Below are 23,415 nucleotides of genomic sequence, written 5' to 3'. Positions count from 1 at the left end.
TTCCCTACAGAAACTTCAGATGAAATATGCCAGACTACTGGTTTAAAACAGGGATTATTTGGCATAATAAGAGATCATGCACATTTGTGATTATGCTTCAACCTTTTCTTCAAAGGTATGGACTATATCAAATTGTTACTTTTATACTCAACAATCATGATTTTATCTTTTTCCTTCTTCTTTTTCTCCATGGCTTCTGAAACAAATCAAATTTAGTTTATCCCACAAGAGCACATTTGCCCAAGCACTTAACTACATCAGAAGTATCCACTGTCAAAACCATTTCTATGTTAGGATAAAACTCACCTGGATCATTACCCAAAGCCTTAGAATTACATAACTTAGGTGACTCTTTGCTTTGCCTGGTTTAAATCTTCCTGAACCTTAGATTTCAAACTTTCGAAAATATCTGAATGAACAAATTCACTAATCTGAAACAAGTTCTCTGAAAATCTTTTAAGATACTTCCTTAAAACCCCTCAATCACACTATGAACTTCTTTCAACCTGTTATAATCAAAGAATTTTTAAAATACTATAATTATTTCTGTTTGCAGGAAAGAATATGTTCTATTCAAGTGAAACATTGTTTTTTGCTTGTGTGTTTATTATAATCAAAAAGCATTGACTGAGTTCCCCAGAAGAAATTCCACTTGCTTTTGCAGAAATTGGTACATTACCTTAAGGAAGCTGACCGAAGACTACTGATTTTCAATCTCCATTAATCTTTTCATAATTAATTCCATAGTAACTAAGATATTTCAAACTGCATTACTTAGAAATCCACAAAAAGTTGCTCTCTTTAAAAGTTCCAAGTTTCCAAAAGTGTCAAACTGACATTGTATCACATTTAAAAGCTAAGTTGGAGCCTAAAATATGAAAGCAACTTAAAAAATCTTGGGACAAACTTGCCTCCACAGGCAATCAATCAGATTTTTCACTAACAATACAAAGCTAAAAATGGAAAATAAGAAATCAAATCTTAGGGACAGATGGACCATGTAGAAAAATAGTGAGCTAAGTTACAAGCCCCAAAAACAATGATACCTGAGGCAGAAGATAAAGCAGAAAAGAGATTGATTTTAATTACACAAATGTAAAAAAAGAAAAAAAAGAAAAAGCATGTGATGAAATATTAAAGCTAAAAATGAAATAATTAAAATCCATACACTTATGAGAAATTGACTGCAGGAGGGTCTCAAGTCTAAAAGCATATCAGACCTCTATACTACAAAACCTCATTTTAAGAATATATTGATTAGTCACTTATTTGAATTTTATCATGCTCAGATTATATATTCCCTGATAGGGCAAATAGGAAAATAAGTGATTTTTTCATCTCCTCTATACACTATTACAAAGAATAATTTTCTACCATCTTGAAATTTTTCAAAGCTTTTTGAGAAACACACACAAATAATTTGGATTTAGTCGATTTTATTTACAGCTTGTTTTTTTTACATTTCAGAGCATTACACAATTACATTTTCTCATTTTCTGACCTGCAAACAGATACCTTAAATGGAAATATTTTTTAAAAATTATCAAACTAGGTACATCCAAAATGCAACAATTACATATATGACAATTAATTCACAAAGTGTAATTTACCAGGACATATCCTAAGAATTTAGGAAGAGCCAGTCAGGAGAAATCTGACCAAATTTAGCAATCACCTATTTACATATCCAAAGACAAACCTATCTAACGTCCCAAACCAGAAGTCTGAAAGTTTTTGTTAAGTCCCCACTGGACAAGAGAGAGAGCGATGATTCAGACCTAGCCAGCCTTGACAGTCTTAATCCCAAATACTGGGCTATTTCCCCAGCGTGCAATTCAACAGCAAGCATCTTAGTTTGTCAAACATCTTACGTATCAAACTCCCGTGCCATTATGCACATAGAAAGGCTAAGTGTTCATTCATTAAAAAACAAGTAGTCATTAAATATCCTCACTATTCCCCCTAGCCCACCAGCCCTTACTATGATCCCAGATATGCAACCTGTGTCACATAGTGACAGGCTATATTTGATACATGTATGTATCTATGCGTACACACACACACACACACACATACATTTACATGTGTGTATATACGTATACACATACACACAGTACTAGGTACAAATGGCAATTAACAGTCCCTGCAAAAATTCATTTTCAGTTGAGGCTATGGCTCCTATGCCTTGGGGTGGTTTTAGACTTCAAAACTGAAAAATACTAAAATCTCACTTCCTTAAGACAAAATTTGATTGCTTGTTCAGTTTAAGCTTCTCAGTCTAAAAATGGCTGTAAGGTTAAGTATAAAAAAGCAGCCAACTGAGTGCAAGTTCTCTCTCCTATTTGGCCAAGCTACCTCGTAGAAGTTACCCCTAACTACACTAGAAAATCTGTGGCACCTTCCAAAGGTTCTTGCCTACCTTACTGTCCATGTTCACGTTTCAAACTGTGTCAAAAGAGCCCGCACTTCAGGGGTCAGCTGTTTGGCAGCCTTAGCTGCCTCTGTGATAGCCTTGCGATACAGGCCCTTTCTCTTCTTATTAAAGCGTGACTGGAAGTTTTCTAAAAAGGGGGAGAGTTGCGAAAGAGCCAGGAAAGATGTTGTTGGAGACCCGAACCATGAAATACGGGCCTCCTGTCGGACTAAAAGGCCGTTATCTTTCCGGCTCACAGTTATAGTAAGAATACGGGCTGGCCACCAGGGGAAGCCATATATCTTGGCCCAAACAATGTCCCCTACACATATGGTCCTGCCGTCTGGTGTGACGCACTTAGAGACGTTTTTGGAAAAGACTTTCATTTTCAAGGAATTACTGAGCTTTTTCTCTTCCTTTGAAGAGGAGGAAGTAGAGGATGTGGAAGGTGCATGCATACAGCCTGGAGGAAAATCAAAGCTTTCAGAAGAACTACACTCAGAGTTGGAGGATTTCAAATCATCTGTGCTATCAATGCTACACACTGAAGCACTGGAAGAGTCAGACTTCTTTTGATTTAGGGTCATGTAAACAGAGACATTGCTTTTGCTGCCCTTTTTGCCCAGTGTCTGTGGTTCATCCTGCTCACCAGGCACAAGCACTTCAGTTGTGTCCTGAACCTCACTGCTGGCCTCTTCAGGGCCTTTGGAGGGACTCTGATTTTCTGAAGGGGCCTCACCTGCTGAGCGGGTAGAGGTGCAGCGGGACTGGGGCTTTGGTGCCATCTTGCCGCTCCGCATTTTCTCCAGTCCTGTCTTCAGAGAAGAGTCATTTTCTTCATTCCTGTACCTCTGTGGTTTTAAACGAACCCGGGGTGGAAGGGAACCTGAGCTAGGGTTCTGGTATCGACGTGTGAAATGGACTTTTGAATGTGCATTTTTGGACGTAGAGGTTTCACTTTGCTTCTTCTGTGCCTTTTCTTTGGCAATTTTCAGCACTTCCCGAGCTTTTGCATGATCCATGTTTTTATTCTGGAGCACTTTTTTAGTACTTAACTGAGCTTTTGATGTATTTGCCTGAGCAGAAACTTTGACTACTCTGCCTCTGCTGTGAGCAATATTTGAAACCTTAACCACAGCATTTCTTTTCTGGCTTTCATTTTGGTTTTTCCCATCCACCTTATGGTCAGTTTTCAGTTTTTTGTTCACAGTAGTTACACTTTCATTTCTCCGTTTTTTATCTTCATATTTAGAAGAGTCACTTGCACTACTACCTTTTCTAATTTCTTTTTTTTCAGCAACGACACTGTTTTTACACTTGTCACACAAGACTTGTCTGGGTCGTAGTTTAATAGCATTCATTATTGAAGTAGGTTCTTCCCTGTACATTTTTCGTTTGGGTCGCTTAATTTTCCGAGGAGGTGGCTGAGGTATTGATTGGTTATATGTGTCCCTGATAAACAAAGGGGGAGGATAAGGTGCTCCTTCATGGAAGAGAGGTGGTGGTTTGCAAGTCCACAGGCTTTCAGCCAAGCTCAGCTCAGGAGGCGGGACAGGAGAAGGGTCTTCGGGAACAGCACCATTCACGTCACGCTTGACATCTGTCCCTTCTTGGAATGTGTTATTTTGGAGCTGCATGGCTTCAGGTTTATCCTTATATTCCCTTTTAGGAAATACTGTCACAGGGATCCCATGGGGCCCAAACCTTTGAAAGAAATGAAAGGAGAAAAGAAGCCATTAAGTTAGTGTCTATAATTCAGTTTCCTGAAACACCACCTAATGTTTATTTATACGACCTTTCCTGAAAACTATTTCACTTTAAAAAACAAAACCAAAAACCTAAAGACAACCTCCCCGGGTCCCAAAGCCCTCCGTTTTGGGGGGGCTTACATTTTAGGTCTACACTCAAAAAGAAATACTCAATAGTTGCTCTAAGCAATGCCATAATAGCTGATGTTATTTAAAATAGATCTTTCCAGTCTTGAATCAGTAAGGATGTTCTATCAGATAGCTTAATAGTTAATATCATTTGATATAATGTTCGTTCAACTACAGACAACATGTCTAGTAAATGCAACTATAAATTTGTAACATACATATCTTCCTCTGGTTATAATGCCTTTCAAAAGCTTCACAAAACAAATACAGCCCTAACTACCCCAAAATATTGAATCAGTAAAATCCCAACTCAACTTTATTGTTTAAACACTATAAAGATTCAAAGGCATTTGCTTCTCTACTGTTCTACCCTAACTCTTTAAGGCCTTCATCCAACCCGGCCACCCCCGCAAGAAACAAACCACAAAAATACTAGAAATTCAGATACTCAAATAACCTCAAAAGCAGACAGTTATAAGGCTATAGCTTTCTAGCTTTTTAAAATCACATCATACATTAAGAAATATTTTCACATTGCAATCCAATAAAATGTTTATGCATGTATACATGCATGCACATAAATACACACCCTTAAGCAAAAGTTTCATTAAATACTTGACCTTATATTATGTAATACATAATTATATTTTTTTCTACTCTGGTCTGTTTTCATTTGTTTTGATGCTAGTCAGATGCATTAAAGGGATTTCAAAACTCCCTTACAGGTCCAGACCCAGTTTGCAAAGCACTGGTATAGAACACAAATCTCTACAATTATCAGTTTCTAATAAAACAGGGGTCAAATAACCTTGTTTCTCCTGTAGACTTAGAAATAACTGTGGTTTAATCTGCCTGGGCTAAACATCAAGAACCCTTAAATCTAAACTTGCTATACTCAGATTCCTGCATATAAAAATCAGACTACCAAATGATTTCATCATGTACAGGCTAACATGCTAATTTGAGGCACTCATTGAGTCAAACAGTACTTAACACAATACAATTCTAACACCAATCCTCTAAAGCAGAGGTGCTTAGAACCTAAGGACTGGCTTCAAGTAGTCGGGTAGAACCCCTGACACTATTAGATGCAAATGTTTTGTAAAGTTCTCTTTTTCTGGAGAATGAGTCTTGGTTCTCAGATTCTCTAAAATGTCTTTATGTCCCCAAAAAGGTACAGAATTCTTTGTTGGAAAGAAATCTTGAGATTAAGTTCTTAGGGCTGCAGATACACCTAAACTTGGTTAGGGATATAGGAAGAGCCAACACCAGGATATCTGGTTCCAACACCTAAATGGTTTTTTTCCTGAAGTCTTGTTAGCTTGGCTACCACAAACCAACAACTTTTAGCAAATACAAACCACAAAGGAAGAGGAAAGCCTTTTTACCTGGAGTGGGACAAGTTTGGGTCTGGGCTAATCCACAAAGGAAGGACACATTCCTCACTATACCAAACTTTGCAAAAAGTAGCTTTCAATTCAACTATACTTCAATTAAAAATAAATAAATAAATAAATAAATAAATAGCTTGCTATTCTAGCATTGTATTTCGTACCCACGTGTTTGCTTCCTGACTACTTAACTGCAAGGCACTTTGAGCATCTGGCCTTAGCTTATATGGAGGTGCTCAACAACCACTTTTTCAAGGTGACAGGAAGACAGAGGTTATTCTTGTGTTTTAATCTAGAGCTACATAAAACAATATAACTTATATGAGGTGAGACCACTATTTGTATTAACAATAAAATTTTCTAACTTGTATAAGCCATCATTTTGCCCCATTACACTTTCACTTGTTTCCATAACTGAGATAACAAATTTCCTCCTTTTATTAGGAATAACTAAACCTCGAGCATCTTAAAAGTTTTTTTTACCAATTTTGTATCCTGAAGCAGTACTAAACCTCCCTAAATTCAGTTTTTGCATATGTAAAAGGGAGTAACACTATTTCCTACCTTAGAGAATTCAGGGGAGGATTAATAGGTCAACAAACGTTAGCCATTTTTCTTGGCTAAACTTTATTTAATTTACTTCATTTAAGTAATAGGATCTTACTTTCAACTAATAATTTACCAGAGTTTGGGATCCTTTCTATAACTCTAATTCATTATCTCAATGTGAGAATGATCCAGCCAATTACTTTAAAGATGTTTATATCAAATAAGCTGTGAAATCTGATATGTCTACCTTCATGGAGTTTAATAAGAACATTAATTTCACTTCTGGGTTTTTCTTCTTCCTTGCCTTTCCTTCTTAAGCATATAAAATACAAGCATTAAATGTTTTTAATAACATAGGGAGGCACTTAATTGTGTAATGATGAATGGAAACTGCAGCCACCAAAAGAAAAAGGGAAAATAAAAAGACTGGTAATTGTGGGTAGTGGATTGGCAAAAGCAGAAAAAAAATTATTTTTAATTCATTTTTAACATCTTTATTGGAGTATAATTGCTTTACAATGTTGTGTTAGTTTCTGCTGTATAACAAAGTGAATCAGTTATACATATACATATATCCCCATATCCCCTCCCTCTTGCGTCTCCCTCCCGCCCTCCCTATCCCACCCCTCTAGGTGGTCACAAAGCACCGAGCTGATCTTCCTGTGCTATGCAGCTGCTTCCCACTACCTATTTTACATATGGTAGTGTATATATGTCGATGCTACTGTCACTTCGCCCCAGCTTCCCGCTCCCCACCATGTCCTCAAGTCCATTCTCTATGTCTTTATTCTTGCCCTGCCACTAGGTTCAACAGTACCATTTTTTTTTTAAGATTCCATATATATGTGTTAGCATACGGTATTTGTTTTTCTGACTTACTTCACTCTGTATGACAGACACTAGGTAGAAAAGTATTTTTAACTAATAATAAAACTTCCTCAAAGACCAGAAGGATAAATTATTGTAAGAGGAAAAGGGGAATCAGTGTCCTACTCCATCTTAGTAATCATTCTGTTTCCCTTCCATGGACAACATTTAATACCATGGCCATGTTTTCAAACTGATTGTGGAGAGGTTGGTTGCGAAATCAAATTTCATGGGTCACAGCTATGATTTAAATTGAAAAACAGTGTAAGTGTATGTAACTGCAATGAATCTGTTTCATGTATATATGTATATACAGGAGTCTACAGATAAAATATATTTGTAACTATGCTCAAAAGTTTGAAAGCCATTGACTTATGAAACTATTACCTTAATAAGAATATAAAGTAGCAACAAAATTATGGTCTCCTAAAACCCCTAAAATCTAATTTCTCAAATATAGTCGGGGAAATCTGCAACACAACAACACTCGGTGATGTTTGAAAATGGAGATTCTTAAGCCCTGCCCCAAGACTGAATGGTAAGACTCTCCTAGGGTGGTACCCAGGATCTAAATTTTTAGCAAGCATGTCTGCTTTAGCTTTTTCTAAGGTGAAGATATTTATGTCCCATATGAATGCTCACCAAAGAGTGACCTCAGCAGAGGAAGAATTTAATGATAAGTGGAGATGTGGAAAGCTGACTAGTGTCCCTTGCTTGAGCTTTTCCTAAAAGAACTTTTTACAAATACTCCATGAGTTGAGTAATAAGACTCAAACTATCTCTGCTCCTTCCCCTCCCCTTCTTTGTGCAGCATCAGGGTATTTATTAATGTATTAGTGACTCATTCTAACCCTTACCCATTTACAACTTTTTGTACCCAAAAATTCTGAAGGAAAATTACTCAGGTATTATGGCTTAATTTAAAATAGCTTTTTGGGAAAACTAGGTAAAATATACGAGACCTCTCTGCACTATTTTTGCAAATTCCTGTGAATCTATAAAAAGTTTTAAAACTAGCTATCATCTTAATAATTTAGTAGTAGTGAGTGTCAAAATTCTGAGGAGGGAAAATACTGGGGCTTCCTAGTTATTTTGTGTCAAAACAAGAGAAAATCACTGTGAAAAAGAATCTTCAGTGGGCTTCCCTGGTGGCACAGTGCTTGAGAGCCCGCCTGCCGATGCAGGGGACACAGGTTCGTGCCCCGGTCCGGGAAGATCCCACATGCCGCGGAGCGGCTGGGCCCGTGAGCCATGGCCGCTGAGCCTGTGCGTCCCGAGCCTGTGCTCCGCAAGGGGACAGGCCACAACAGTGAGAGGCCCGCGTACCGCGCAAAAAAAAAAAAAAGAGTCTTCAGCTAATGTAAATGGGAAACAAATGCTCAGAAAAAAAGTTCAGGCATGTTAGTTGAGACAGGCCCCAGTGTTCTTTCTGGACCAAACCTCCCTCCAATAAATATATCAAGGAAAGACAAAAAGAAAGCTTTCCCTCTCTTAATTCTTTTCTCTTAAAGAAGCTACAGTAGGAAAAAATTACACGCAACTAACTCATTTTAAAAAAATCTAGATGTATTTCATTTCAAGCAGATGTTTTCAGAAACTACCTCCCTCCTTAAATTAGCAACAGGTTCAATCATAAAGGAGGGAAAACTGTGAAGCAAGCTTATCCTGGTTCACATTGCATCTCTGCAAGATTGGTTATTATGGCAGAGTTTAATCTCAGGACAAATGAAATCAGTTCAATAGTCAGCTACATGCAATAGAAAATTTTACAAAATAAAATGTATATCTATGCCTCAAAAAATTAAAAATACAAGCCAGCACATCCACTTCTGGGTATATAGCCAAAATAATTGAGAAAAAAGGATCTCCGAGATATCTGCACACCCATGTACACAGTAGCATTCACCATAGCCAAAATGTAGAAACAGCCCAAATGCCTCTTAACAGACAAATGGATAAACAAAATGTGGTACATACATACAATGCAACATTATTCAGCCTTCAAAAAGAAATCCTGTCACATGCTACATGTATGAACCTTGAAAACATTATGCTAAGTGAAATAAGTCCATCACAAAAAGATAGTGTATGATTCCACTTATATAAGATATCTGAAGTAGTCAAATTTATAGAAAGAAAAAGTAGAATGGCTGTCGGGGACTTGGAGAGAAAAATCAGGAGTTGTTTAAGGGGTATAGAGTTTTAGTTCTGCAAGATAAAAAGTTCTGGAGATCTGCTTCATAACAATGCGAATGTACTTAACACTGCTGAACTATATACACTTAAAAATGATTAAAATGGGCTTCCCTGGTGGCGCAGTGGTTGAGAGTCCACCTGCTGATGCAGGGGACACGGGTTCATGCCCTGGTCTGGGAAGATCCCACATGCCACGGAGTGGCTAGGCCCGTGAGCCACGGCCGCTGAGCCTGTGCGTCCGGGGCCTGTGCTCCGCAATGGGAGAGGCCACAACAATGAGAGGGCCGCGTACCGCGCAAAAAAAAAAAAAGATTAAAATGGTATATTTTATGTGTTTTTTACCACAATTAAAATGTTTTTAATTGTCTATCTACCTAATGAAGAGGGGCAAGTTTGACGAGAAGCAGTATATTTCCATGGTAGTAAAGGAATTATTAGTCCAGGGGAAATAGTAATTACACTGGAGAACAACAGGACAACACCCTGACCTGAGGAAGGACTCAAGTGAACATTCAGCAATGAGGGCACATGAAGATCACATGCCCACAGATATGGTGCCCTGAGCACACAACATTGTGTGTATAACCTGAGCCTCTCCTAAACAAGTATCAGACAACCCTAAATTGAGAAATAGTCCCCATTACATATATTCTATATTATATTGCAACTAAATGCAATACATGATCTTTTACTGGACGAAAAAAGTTTTAAAGGACATTTTTGAGAAAATTGACAGAGTAATGAAATATGGGTTACAAAACAGATAAAAGTTCTCTTATCAATGTTTCCTGAATTTGAAAACTATATTGTGGTTATCTACGAGAATATCTTTGATCCTGGGAAATAAATACTCAAGTATTAAGGGGTGAAGGAGAATGATGTATGCAACCTACTCTCAAATAGTTCAAGGGAAAAACATGTTTATATAAAGAATGATAAAGCAAATGTGACAAAATGTTAAAAATCAGTGCATCTAGATAAAGAGTTTGAGTTCTCTGCTTTGAAATTATTTCAAAATAAAGTTTAAAAATTATTTTAAAAAGTATAACCTTAAATTTAGTTTACACCTCAGTTCCATCAAAACTTTCAAGGAGGGACTTCTCTGGCAGTCCAGTGGTTAAGACTCAGAGCATCTACTGCAGGGAGCACGGGTTTGATCCCTGGTTGGGGAACTAAGATCCCACATGCTGTGGCATGGCCAAGAAAAAAAAAAAACTTTCAAGCAAAGAAAGTATATAAAAAAGATTTGTTCTACTTAAGCATAAATGCCAGCAAACTCACCTGAAGTACCACTAAGCACAAAATCTATTCAAATACAAGTATGCTAATTAGTCACATAGTATAAAACTAGGTCTCAACCCTAGGACCTAACTGCAGTAGGTGAGACCACAGTCACTGCCAAAAGAGGCTATAGACTAGAGGGAAAGAAAGCACCGAGGATTAGTGATTAGGCAATGAGCTTTGCAGGAAACTGACTACACCTGGAAGGGTCCAAGCAGATTAAGTGACGAGCAAAACAGTAGAGGCAGAGAGTGGTTGCCCATTTTTGAATGTTGGTAACCAACTTAAGTTAGTTTAAAAAAGTGAAACACTGAGCAGGTGCAGAAAAGCCAACAGGTGAAAAGATGCAGCGTAGGAATTACCAGTCAGCAAACAGCCCGCCTCCATAGGAGACAGGTAAGGATCCAGAGGCTTAAACAAGCAATAAAATACAGATAACCATCTGGTGGAAAAAGAGGGCATGTTGGTGAGTGTATTAAGGGAGGGTTAGGTAAGAGTGTGATGGATGAAGAATACTACTCTCAAAAACTCTCAAAAATAAATAAATAAAAAATGGTTCTGAGGAACCTAGGGGCAGGACAGGAATAAAGAGGCAGACTTAGAGAATGGACTTGAGGACACGGGGAGGGGGAAGGGTAAGCTGGGACAAAGTGAGAGAGTGGCATGGACATATATACACTACCAAATGTAAAATAGATAGCTAGTGGGAAGCAGTCGCATAGAACAGGGAGATCAGCTCGGTGCTTTGTGACCACCTAGGGGGTGGGATAGGGAGGGCGGGAGGCAAGGAGACGCAAGAGGGAGAGGATATAGGGATATATGTATAGCTGATTCACTTAGTTATAAAGCAGAAACTAACACACCACTGTAAAGCAATTATACTCCAATAAAGATGTTATAAAAAAAAATACTAGTCAATTAAACAGACAAGACCAGTGAAGGCTTCTGATTAAATACAGTGATGGGAACAAAAGTGTACATCACTTTGTTAAAAAGTTTAGCTGAAGGGCTTCCCTGGTGGTGCAGTGGTTAAGAATTTGCCTGCCAATGCAGAGGACACAGGTTTGACCCCTGGTCCGGGAAGATCCCACATGCCATGGAGCAACTAAGCCCATGCGTCACAACTCCTGAGACTGTGCTCTGGAGCCCGTGAGCCACAACTACTGAGCCCGTGAGCCACAACTACTGAAGCCCACGTGTCTAGAGCCTGGGCTCGGCAACAAGAGAAGCCACCGCAATGAGAAGCCCGCGCACCACAACAAAGAGTAGCCCCTGCTCGCCGCAACTAGAGAAAGCTCGCGCACAGCAACAAAGACCCAACACAGCCAAAAAATAAATAAAATAAAATAAATAAATATTAAAAAAAGAACGTTTAGCTGTACTAGTCTGTTCCCACCATTTAATAAGTACAAAGAACACAAAAACATCGTCCTTTCCCTAACTTTGAAGTATGTCATTCTCAAATGTGAGCCCTTCTCAATTACGGGTTTTTTTTTTAATATTTATTTATTTGGATGCATCGGGTATTAGGTGGCTCGTGGGATCTTTCGTTGCGGCACGAGGGCTTCTCTCTAATTGTGGCGTGCAGGCTCCAGAGCACACAGGCTCAGTAGTTGGTGACCGGCAGGCTCTAGAGCGTGCGGGCTTAGTTCATGCACGGGCTTAGTTGCCCTGCGGCATGTGGGATCTTAGTTCCCCGACCAGGGATCGAACCCTAGTCCCCTCCATTGGAAATCGGATTCTTAACCACTGGACCACCAGGGAAGTCCCTCAATTATGTTTTAGAAGCACGTAAGAAGCAGAGAGACTGTAAGGACTAAATTTCCGTAATGAGACTATAACTTTCTCTTCATGACAAAGCCCATAATTTCCTCATAAGCCACCTGCCCCAAGGGGTATTGGGAAGAAAAGATTGAGACACATCCCCTACCATCCACCACAAAACTCCTAGTTATCTCATTCCCTCGTAAAATATAAATGTCATCCTTATTAAAAAAAAGGGGAAAGTTATACTTCACCAGTATTACCTGAAGCTTCCACAGACTTTTTCAAGGTATTTTGAAGATGCAGATTATACTGTAGGCCACAATACATTTAGGTTGAGTGGCTATTCAAGCAAACCCATTTAAGTGACTATAATAGCTGCTGTCATCTTAATGCTGCCACTTAGTAGCTACTTCATAGAAGTATTATTAGCTAACAACTATACAGCATTTACTATGTGCCAGGCACTATTCTAAATATGTACTTATTTGCATCAGTTGATTTAATCATCACAATTTATAGCTGATGAAACTAAAGCACAGAGTGTAGTGGCCTTCCCAAGATCACACAGCTAGTGAGCAGCAGAGCCAGGACATGAACCCAGGCAGTCGGCCCACAGTCAGGTTCTTAACCACTACTACTACTATTACTGCTTCCCCTCACGTCAAGTTACTTAACGCCCCTCCCTCCACCTCCACGCCCCACTAAGGAAGTGGAGGAGCTGACAGGTACACATACTCTCTTCTGAACCCCATGGAGGTGAACAGGCTTCAGAATTCAGAATTTTCCCAGTTTTCAAAAGATAATAAGCACCCTATCATCAAGCATATTACTATTTCAGCAGTAAAATGAAATGAAAGAACATTCACGCTAAATGGGATAAATACATATAATATGCTCACATAATTTCAGTCAGGTTAGGGTCTGCCAACAAAAAATTAACAGGAAGTTCAGTTTTCAGAGCTTTTTGGATATTGGAATTGCAGTTAAGTAACTTTGACAGAATTGTCAAGATTAACTTCAAGATCAATTAATATAGATAACTGCTTACCATACAGCCTAGTACACAGTAAGTAGGCATGATACATGGTAACTATTATTAGAGTAAAATTAAAACATACTCAACTTTGTTAACTAAGTGAATGGATGGTGTTTTTAATTAAAAGCCCCAAGTATTACAAGGGCAATCTGCAGGGACTATGGGTACCCAAATGGGTAAGGAGGGAGGGAGAATGACTTTATCAACATACAAACAAAACATCCACCAATTATGAACAAGAATGCCAGGAAGTATCTTTTAAAATTAACTGAGGGTGGGCTGCATAAAAGTCTTAAAAGAACATCTCTGTAACCATAAGAATTTACTCAATCTTTTAAAAAGTCTATGCAATCCCTTTCTATAAATATAACTTTGCTTTTGGAGGGAGGGAAAAAAGAAGTTAAACCCGAATAATTCAGATTTTAAGCTCCCACTCACGTACCTTCAAACAATCCTGTAAAAACAACTTATCTGGATATTTTGGAAATAAAGATGGACACAACTATAGAGAAAACACTGACGCTTCAGCCTTTTTAAAAGCAAAAATAGTCACAACATCTGTATGGTACTCATATTATTTAACTCCCTAACAGTAAATTCTTCTTTTAAAATAACCATCCAAGAAAATGATAATGACCACAAAGTGGCAAAATACTTTTAAGAGCAGACAGATGTTGACTTCACTTTTGTACAACATCACTTAGAGAAAGATACTTGACATTTTCCCAAGAAAATGAACACTGATATAAAAGAATCTTTTTAATTATTAACATAAATACTCATCACAGCTTTCAAACACTTGAAAAGAATTCCCTTGGTCTTGGCCCTAAGACACCAATAAGCAGTTTTAAGTTCTCTATGTTTCCATTATGATTTCTATGTACTTTTGATATTTCTTTTGTATTATGTCCAATAGTCTACCACACAGAGGTCTAAGTTATTTCTCAACAGATGGACTTTTTCTAAAAGGCAAATTATTCAATTTATTTCACTATTTCTATTTTACCAAAAACAGGTTGTCCAACAACTTACTATATGTTAGTCTTTAAATTCTTTTCCAATTCAATCATCCAGCACTTAATGCTGATCTCGTGCTCAACAAAATTCAAATCTGACATTTTGTGATTCCTCCCATGATGAAGTGGACTCCACTGTTGCCAGGGCCAGGCCAACCAAGGCAAAACATTTAAGACCTAGGACCATATATGAAGAAGAAACCCCATTTTCAAAAATGCCTGAAGAATTCACTAAATTGAACTGAAGAGCAATTCTTATTTTAAAACCAAGCAGCTACTCCTGGTTGAGTGAGGAACAGAGCGCTCTGCCATTTCTACCTACCAGGGTAACTCCCCACCAAAATCATAAGCTACATGATAATGGCAAAATATAGAAATGTATTAGAACAGGGTTGTTTTCAAACCTTAGAGAATTGTATATCATTCAGAAAAGCATCTTCAATTTCTCAGTGCTTTCCTATTCAAATCACAAAACGTTTAACTCTCACAAACTGCTGTGACTCCCAGCTGTTGATCTTATTCCATAAGCAAAAAGGCATCTTCGATACACCTACTAATATCTACCACTTATAGTTTTAGGCAATTTAATCTGAGGCTTCCTGTCTTTATCTGTGAAATGGGTATTAATAGAATTTACTTCATTCGATTCTCTAGAGTAAAATGAAACAATGTACACAACGTGCACAGTGCCTAAAACAGGAGTGAGAAATACATAGTAGCTATTATTAATTACAAAGTAAAACTTGGCAACCTTCCTAGATGGTGGGAATAGGCAGAAAAGTGAAGTCAAATACTATAGAAGGTATGTGTTTTAAAGAGCTAAAAGAACATTATTCTGTTTTAAGGCCACTTGGTACAAAGGGAGAGAGACAAAAATTATGTACTACTTAAATTTCTAGTGGGCAGCCAGATTTAAGAAACAATTTGCAAGTCTAATTACCAGTTCTACAAAAAGTATCTGGATCTGCCACCCAAGTGGCCCATCCCCATATGTACTGCTTACTTGACAATTACATTCCAATCAAATTACCCAAAAACTTAAAAAACAGGTTTAACAAATTTACGGTCCCACTATTTTGGCAAAACTATCCCCTGAAAGTCAGTTATCTCCCAATATGCTCTAAGAATCATCTGCATCGGAATCACCTTGTTAAAAACAAACTGGTGGAGTGGAGCTCAGAAATCTTAAGCACATTTGTTTTGAGAACAACTGCCCAAAAGATGTTTAGCCAAAACATTCTATATTAAATCCCCCCAGAGTATAACTCAACCTCCACTTTCCTGCAAGATCTGCCACTAAAGCAAGCTCTGTTCTGCTGGTGTGCCTGAATTAATCTGGGAATTAAGGTAGAACAGGACGAATAAATATCGAGAAATAAGGATGCACTTCAGAGGCACAAATAACTACTAAGAACGTCTTTCATTTTTAATCAATGTGAAATTAACTCAGCCATAACAGAGAAGATGAACACATAATACACAAATTCTTTAATGGCCCCCCACAGAAAAACTGATCTTAGGAAGATTAAACCTAGTTTCATCAGGAGCTTTGCTTTAAAACGGTACACTGTGAAGTATGGTCTTATTTACAAATAAAAGGCTGAAAATTAACCTTATTAGATCCCCAACTCGAATAAAACATGCCTGGCATAATTTGTGTGTAACACATCTAGTTACCTAGTTCATGAAATTTATTTAATACTGTGATGTTACACAGAGTCCTTACATTCAAACTAGACTTTTAATGTCCAACAACTAATCATTTCCAAAAAAAAATAAATCACTGCAGCCCAACAAGTGATGAACAGCTCACTCTCAATACTGTATATACTACTACAGCAGTAGGTGTCCTAAAGCTGCCTGGGTCAGAAGGTGATTAGCACTTGTCTCAATGCTATTTCACTGTGGAAACCTTTTATCAACACCTTGGGGTATAAGCAGAATAATCATCAAATAATATTAAAAGTGTTTTAAATAGGTACAACTCAACACAATCATTCAAGCATACTACTCGAGGGCCTAAATTCTCAACCTGGACACTTAGTATAAGCTACTCATACCACTACTCACTGCTTCACCAGAATGGCTGTATATTTTTCCCACCAAAAGTAGGGCTATTGCACCATACGTTTCATGATCTCTGTAAAGAAAAAAAATCATTGTCTTGGTTTATATTTCCTTAAAAAACAAGTAAATCTACAACTTGTCTTAAGAACTTAGTGAAATCGGAAGATTTCTAAAGAAATCACCTCAATTCTTTTTAATGCAACCCGCATACACACACAGAAAAGGCAGTATTTGTAAAAGATCAATTCTGAAATACAACCAGCTACAACCTTTAATAAGCATGTACCACAAAATTAAATTGCACAAGGGTTTTGTTTTTTGTGTGTTTTTTGCGGTACGCAGGCCTCTCACTGCTGTGGCCTCTCCCGTTGCAGAGCACAGGCTCCGGACGTGCAGGCTCAGCGGCCACGGCTCACGGGCCCAGCCACTCCGCGGCATGTGGGATCTTGCCGGACCGGGGCACGAACCCGTGTCCCCTGCATCGGCAGGCGGACTCTCAACCACTGCGCCACCAGGGAAGCCCTGCACAAGAGTTTTTAAGCATAAGCATTTACTTCATGATCCCTTAATTCGTATCAGGTACCCAAAAAAATGGAATCAGAAAGGTTTCTCAGGATTTCAAAGCAGTTTATAACTTTAAAGATGTGGAGAACAGTAACAAACAGTTTAAATGATCCCTCTTGTAGGAAGCAACCACAGGTCCCATTAAATATGTCCCTTCAAGAATAGATTGAGAAGACTGAGAAACTACCATTTCAGAGGACTGGGCTGAAGCCTGGTTAAATTTTTCTAGGTTTGGAATTACTAAAGTTGGAGGTGTGTTTAAGGGATAGGCCTAGAAGTTTTCAGGCAGGCAAGAGATATCGTATCATTTCTACTGACCCAAAACAAGGCCCTTAGGGGACTACAGCTGTCCCTTCTGTTTGCTCTTGAGGGAAAAGGCCTATTTTTAAAACGTTATGGAAATGCATCCAAGGGGATGCAATTGGAAAAAAATCCAGAATGTGGAAAATTCTACCAAAAAAAGTCTATGGAGGGCTTCCCTGGTGGCGCAGTGGTTGATAGTCCGCCTGCCGATGCAGGGCACACAGGTTCATGCCCTGGTACGGGAGGATCCTACATGCCATGGAGAGGCTGGGCCTGTGCTCCGCAATGGGAGAGGCCACAGCAGTGAGAGGCCCGCATACTGCAAAAAAAAAAAAAAAAAAAAGTCTATGGATTAACAAATCAACTGCAAGGAAATAAAAGTAATGGCAGGAGAACTACTGATGAAAAACTTAGGAAACTTATCAAACAACTGCAATGTATAAACTTTACTTGATTTCTAATTTGAACAAAACTTAGATGTTGATTTTGAGACACTGCACATGATGATGTAAAGGAATTGTTGCTATTAATTTCGGTGTGACAGTAGTATAATTAAAATTTTAAAGTTCTTATCTTCTTACAGATCTCTACTGAAATACTTATGGTAAAATTATATGTTTAGGATTTGCTTCAAAATAATCCATTGGAGGTGGGCATACGATGAAACACATTTGGCTAACAGCTGATAAATGTCGAAGCAAGGGACATTCATTTACCATAATATATATATAATACATGGATGTTCATTTACCATAAGAAAATTAAACAAATATTATGGTACAACCACTGGTTATTCTGTCTAAAATAAGATAGTTTAGCAACCTGAAGGAATGCTTATTATATAATGCTAAATGAAGAAACAAATGTACCTATGTCAAAATTTCAAAAGCGTAAGGTTAAGGAAGAAGAGAGAATAGGAAGACCAAACTGAATTTGTGAGTTAGTTGATTATCTACTTTATCTACTAGTATTAGACTACTGTCATTAGACATTGCTAATGAATTCAGTAGGCAGGTAATTTAAACTACCTGAGAGCTGTGTATAAAACAATAGTGGAGAGGCCTAGAGTAAACTAGAGAATGCAATGCATACCTCAACTTAAAAGCATTCAAATAAATACTCCACTACATAAAATCCGTTTTTAACCAGATATTCAAATATCCTCATTTTTAGGGTGACCAAGTCATTTATTTGCCAAAGCAAGCTACTCTGAATAAAGAAAGGAGGTAAGAATCAAACCAGGATGGTACAGGAAAACCAGACCACCTGGTCACCCTATTCACTTTATCTATATAAACTGAGGCATTAAGTTTGTTTGCTTATTTGTGCTTAAAGTGAACTGCCTAGGGCTTCCCTGATGGTGCAGTGGTTGAGAGTCCGCCTGCCGATGCAGGGGACACGGGTTCGTGCCCCGGTCCAGGAAGATCCCACATGTCGCGGAGCGGCTGGGCCCTTGAGCCACGGCCACTAAGCCTGCGCGTCCGGAGCCTGTGCTCCGCAACGGGAGAGGCCACAACAGTGAGAGGCCCGCGTACCAAAAAAAAAAAAAAAAAAAGTCAACTGCCTAAACTCAAAATGAATTAGCCTCATACACACTAGAGACTGAAGCCCAGCGAGGCACAGAGATTTGCTCAAAGTCACGGTGTTAATTGAAGAGGCAGGTGCTATAAGTCAGCACCCAGTACCCTGACACTGTCCAGATCAATCTACTATTTAGTACCATTTTCTTCTCTTTAGGTTTTGGTTTTCTTAAAATTACATGTGTCCTGCTCCTTTTTTCCACAAAAAGAGTCTCTTCAAAAATGTGTTCTTCAATCAAATAATTCTAAAAATAAGGCAAAAAAATAATACAATAACAGGAAGGGGAAGAATGTCCAACAAATGCTTACAAAAGCAAACTCCTGATTAATCCACATGTATATGAAATCCTGTACTCTAAGATCAAACACTTCTACATGCTGGACAACCCTAAGACACTTCTGTATCGTGCATGATGTCAGAATAAAAAAATTAATAAAAGCAATAACTGCACCCTTGGAAGACCGGAGAAAAGCACATATACATTGATGCACCTAGCAGCCTCCCAAATGTTAATTCTCTCCTGATTACCTCACTGAAGAGGCAAGAATCAAGACCTCAGAGCCTACTACATTCCCAGTAAACAGCTAAGGAAATGGGGAGTCTCCAGAGCAGCTTCTATGGCTATGAGCTGACTAAAGAATCTCTTTGGCTCCAACACCCATACACAACCTCTGTATTATCCCATATAGCTATTAACATCAAGATAAGCACTATATTTCAGAAATATGCAATTCTTTACTTACTGCTTAACAGGAAATCTGCCAGCCCAACTACCTTCCTAATATGAAATTAGAAAAAGCATAGACTTTAGAATCAGATCCAACCTACATTTGAGCCCTTACTTTGCCATTTACAAGCTAGCCAAACTGAAGGAACTTCAATTTCCTCCTATATAAATGAAAAATACCACCAGAGTTATGGAGGTTAAAGCATGTGGTACAAAGCCTGGTACTTAACAGGCACTCAGTAGGAAGCTCTTGCTTTTAATTTTTATTTTATATTGGAGTATAGCTGATATACAATATCGTGTTAGTTTCAGGTGTACAGCAAAGTGATATAGTTATACATATATTCTTTTTCATATTCTTTTCCCATATAAGAGGAAGCTCTCGTTATTTCTACCTAATGGTTTCATTCAATGGCCAATTCAAATAGGATACAAACTATTTTTATTTTAATTTTTATTTATTTATTTTTTGGCTGTGCCGCCTTGCGGGGTCTTAGTTCCCCAACCAGGGATGGAACCTGGGTCCGGGCAGAGAGTAGAGTGCTAACCACTGGACCGCCAGGGAATTCCTGATACAAACTATTTTTAAAGCAACTGATGACTACAGTCACCGTCTTGGTAGAGTCTGTAAAGAGTTATCTCCTGGATCATCGGTTAACCCCAAAACTGTGCATGAAAGTATGCAATCAGCGTAAGCACAGATTACAAAATATATTGGCAGATCTATTTTTCCAAATTATATTAAATTATGAAAAAAAGATACTCAACTAGTCAATCACTGGTCCAATAATAATTCCTTGAAGTGCTAAATTTTAAAAACACTGCTTTATTTCCTCACCACTTCCACAATGTGTGTGACTCCCATATAAACTTCTAGAAGGCACAGACTGTGTCTCATACATATAATAATCAGAATACCTAGGAGGGTGCCTTCTACAGATGTGCTCAATAAATATTTGTTGAATGAAAAGTTGATATGGTTCCCTTAATGGCGTTTTAAAAAATACTTTAATGACAGGATCCTTTCACTTCAAAACATTAAATTGCAAAAGGTTCATAATAAGAACAGCACCCCCAACAAAAGAAGCTGCTGTTTATAAGCACTGTAGGTAAAACAGACCAAAACTCAAAAAACAAATGGCTTTCCCTATGAAAATTTTAAAAAACAAAACACCAAGACAATGAGCACCTCAAAACAGGACAGCACTGTCCATTCCATTTCCAGAAACAACTTACCTTTTTGCACCTTCCTTTTGCAGATTTGAAATCCAGATTCTCACACAATCACTGGCCTTCGCTTCTGTTTGATTCAATAGCATACACACTACTGAACATACACATTCTCTCTCTTGCTATTATTAAATACATCAGTACTGGTCTTATTCTGCTTTCTAATTCCGAAAACAAAAGTGCAAAAGTCCTAACCCAAAATTCTTAAAAAAAAAAAAAAAAACCAAAATTTTAAAAAAAAAAAAAAAAAAAAAAAAAACTAATTAAAAAAAATTTTTTTGAGATTTAACAATGTTTGAACTAACTGTAAAGGCTCCCATCTTTTCCCATACTTCAATTATGTATTTTAAATGGCTTTCTTCCCCAAATGAGAAGATTCTTGTGTCTTGATGGGAGGGCAAGCAGTTACAAGTAAAACGTACTAAAATAAGCCATTTCTCAACAGGTGAGATACCATCAGAGTGTGTGCTGTTGCAGGAAACAGAATGGAGAGCCGTGAATGGGAGTCTCTGCACTTCATATCTGCAAAAGAAGAGAATAAAAAGGTTAACTTAACTCTAGACTTAGAACAGAGTATCTTCATCTGCTTAAAGCAATGCCCATAAACAATTTAAATTAAAAAATGAAAACGTGCTAAAACAAGATGTTTGTGGATGAACTCAACCATTTAAACTGTATCTACAGTTTTAGAAGTCAGTATCTTAGCACTTTTATACCACACCATCTTGATATTAAAGGTTTAAAAAAGAATCCCATCTCTTCTTTAGACTTTTCTTAAAGTTATCATTAACCAATTAGCCAAATGTGCTAGGGGGAATTAGTTCTAACCGTAAGAATAACAGTCGAAGAGCTCATTTTAAATAAACGTTCTTCCCTTTATAAGGAGCAAGCAGTTAACCTTTTGGGAACCCCAATGCTCACACCCCTTTCTCCTATCTCATTAAAGTTAAAGGTTAATTTGAGAACAGCGCAATCTCCCCTACCCAGCACCGCGTTCTCTGCGAAAATGCTTCTGCGTTTTGCACTGACCCAGGGCGGGGGGGGGGGGGGGGGGGATGGGGGGTGAGCCCCGCGAACCCGTCAAGCACTCGCGGCCCCCCCACACACCCGCCGGCACACCTGCCTCGCAGGCGCCCACCTGGGGCAGGGACCGCCCTCTGACAGCCCCGCGCGCCTGCCCCACTCGGAACGCGCGCCACGCGCCGCGCGGGACCCGAGGGCGGCGCAGGCGGCTGGGCGCCGGAGAGGCGGGAGCCCGGCGTGAAGGGGCCGCCTGGGCTCGCTCCCTCCCCAGGGACCAAGCGGGCCGGGGCGTGCTGGGGACGGGTGCGGTACCTTTTGGACAGATCCATGAGGACCCCGGAGAAAAGCTTCTCCCCGAGGCGGAACGACACGACGAGCGCGTCCTCAATGATGTGGTCCAGCGTGACCCGCACCTCCGAGCCGGGGATGAGTTGCGACACCGCGGAGTCCCCACCCGCCGGCGGCACGAGCGCCGGGGCTGAGGGCTGGGGCAGCGGCGGTTCCTGGCGCTCCTCGGGAGCCGCGGGCTCCTCGGGCGGCGATGCAGGGGAAGGTGAAAGACCAGGCCCTTCCTGTGGCGCGGCTGCCGCCGGCTCCACCACCCGGGCGGGTAGCTTCTCCTCAGGCTGCAGCTCCGGCCCCGCCGCCTCCGGGCTGCGGGCTAGCTCCCCCGGCGGCGGCGGCGGCGGCGGCGGCGGCGGCGGGAACGGCGGCTCGTCGGCCTGAGGAGAGGACTGCTGCCCGTCGGCCTCGCCGTCCGGCACAGACGCTTCAGTTGCCGTGACCGGGAGGGGGTCAGTGCCGGCCTCGCTGCCGGGAATGGGCTCCATCTCCGGCTCGGCCTCGCCGGCGCCCCCCTCCCCGGGGGACGCAGCAGTCGCTGCCGCCTCTGCAGCCACGGCCGCCATTTTCTTCCTGGCTTCTCCCTCCTCCAACTCAGTCAGTCTACAGCGGCGGCGGCGGCGGCAGCGCTGCTTGGCTCCCGGGGCCGTCCCCTCCCTCCAGCGAACAGTTTTGTCCCGCCCTTACCCCGATGCTTGTTATTGGCACCGCGCCATTGGTTCTGTCCTACAGCCCTCCCGCACTTGCAATATTCCATTGGCCAGGTGGGGACGTCTATCATCCAGTCAGTCCATCCCTCCCATACAGAGTAGGAACTTCTCATTGGCCGGACTACTTGTCAAATGTCGAATCTTAGAGGAGGAGTGTGGGGCGGGCTCAAAGGGGGCGGGGGGAAGTCAAAAAGCTGAGCCTTACACTTAGTGCCTCTTTCTATTGGATGGAAGAGAAAATGTAGTCTTATGGTTGGCCTATGCCCCTGCCCATTATCAGCCAGGGTTTCAGAGGTGGGATAAAGGAGGGAATCACGTGGCGTGCCTGTTCTTTCAAAGACTACGGAGGGGAGGAGTAACGAGATAATGAGGGAGGGGAACCGCTTCCCAAGAATCTCTGCGCAGAGGTCCTTAGAATAAATGTTATTTCTGGGCGTGGACCTGGTTGCAGCCGCGTGTGGGCACGACAGGCTTC

At 40.0% G+C, this 23,415-nt stretch overlaps 1 protein-coding gene across 3 annotated transcripts in view; it reads right to left on the bottom strand.

The window, feature by feature from the left end:
• PWWP2A (PWWP domain containing 2A) overlaps window positions 1–22,854 on the bottom strand; it is a 34,038-nt gene extending 11,184 nt beyond the window's left edge. For 2 of the 3 annotated variants that reach the window (XM_007464409.1, XM_007464410.1), the window contains exons 1-2: window positions 22,201–22,854; window positions 3,153–4,117 (exon numbers count right to left, since the gene is read on the bottom strand). In XM_007464409.1, the coding sequence (XP_007464471.1) occupies window positions 3,153–4,117; window positions 22,201–22,796 (1,561 nt within the window). In that variant the 5' untranslated portion in view covers window positions 22,797–22,854. Of the gene's footprint in view, window positions 1–1,428; window positions 4,118–22,200 lie in introns of those variants that run through there. The other variant, XM_007464408.1, reaches the window with a different exon arrangement.
• Between the last annotated feature and the right edge of the window lie 561 nt (window positions 22,855–23,415).

This window comes from Lipotes vexillifer, unplaced genomic scaffold, assembly GCF_000442215.2.
Source record: "Lipotes vexillifer unplaced genomic scaffold, Lipotes_vexillifer_v1.1 scaffold95, whole genome shotgun sequence".
NCBI classification, from domain to species: Eukaryota; Metazoa; Chordata; class Mammalia; order Artiodactyla; family Lipotidae; genus Lipotes; species Lipotes vexillifer.
The sequence above is the reverse complement of the archived record's forward strand: the minus strand, read 5'-3'. Positions and strand labels throughout refer to the sequence as shown.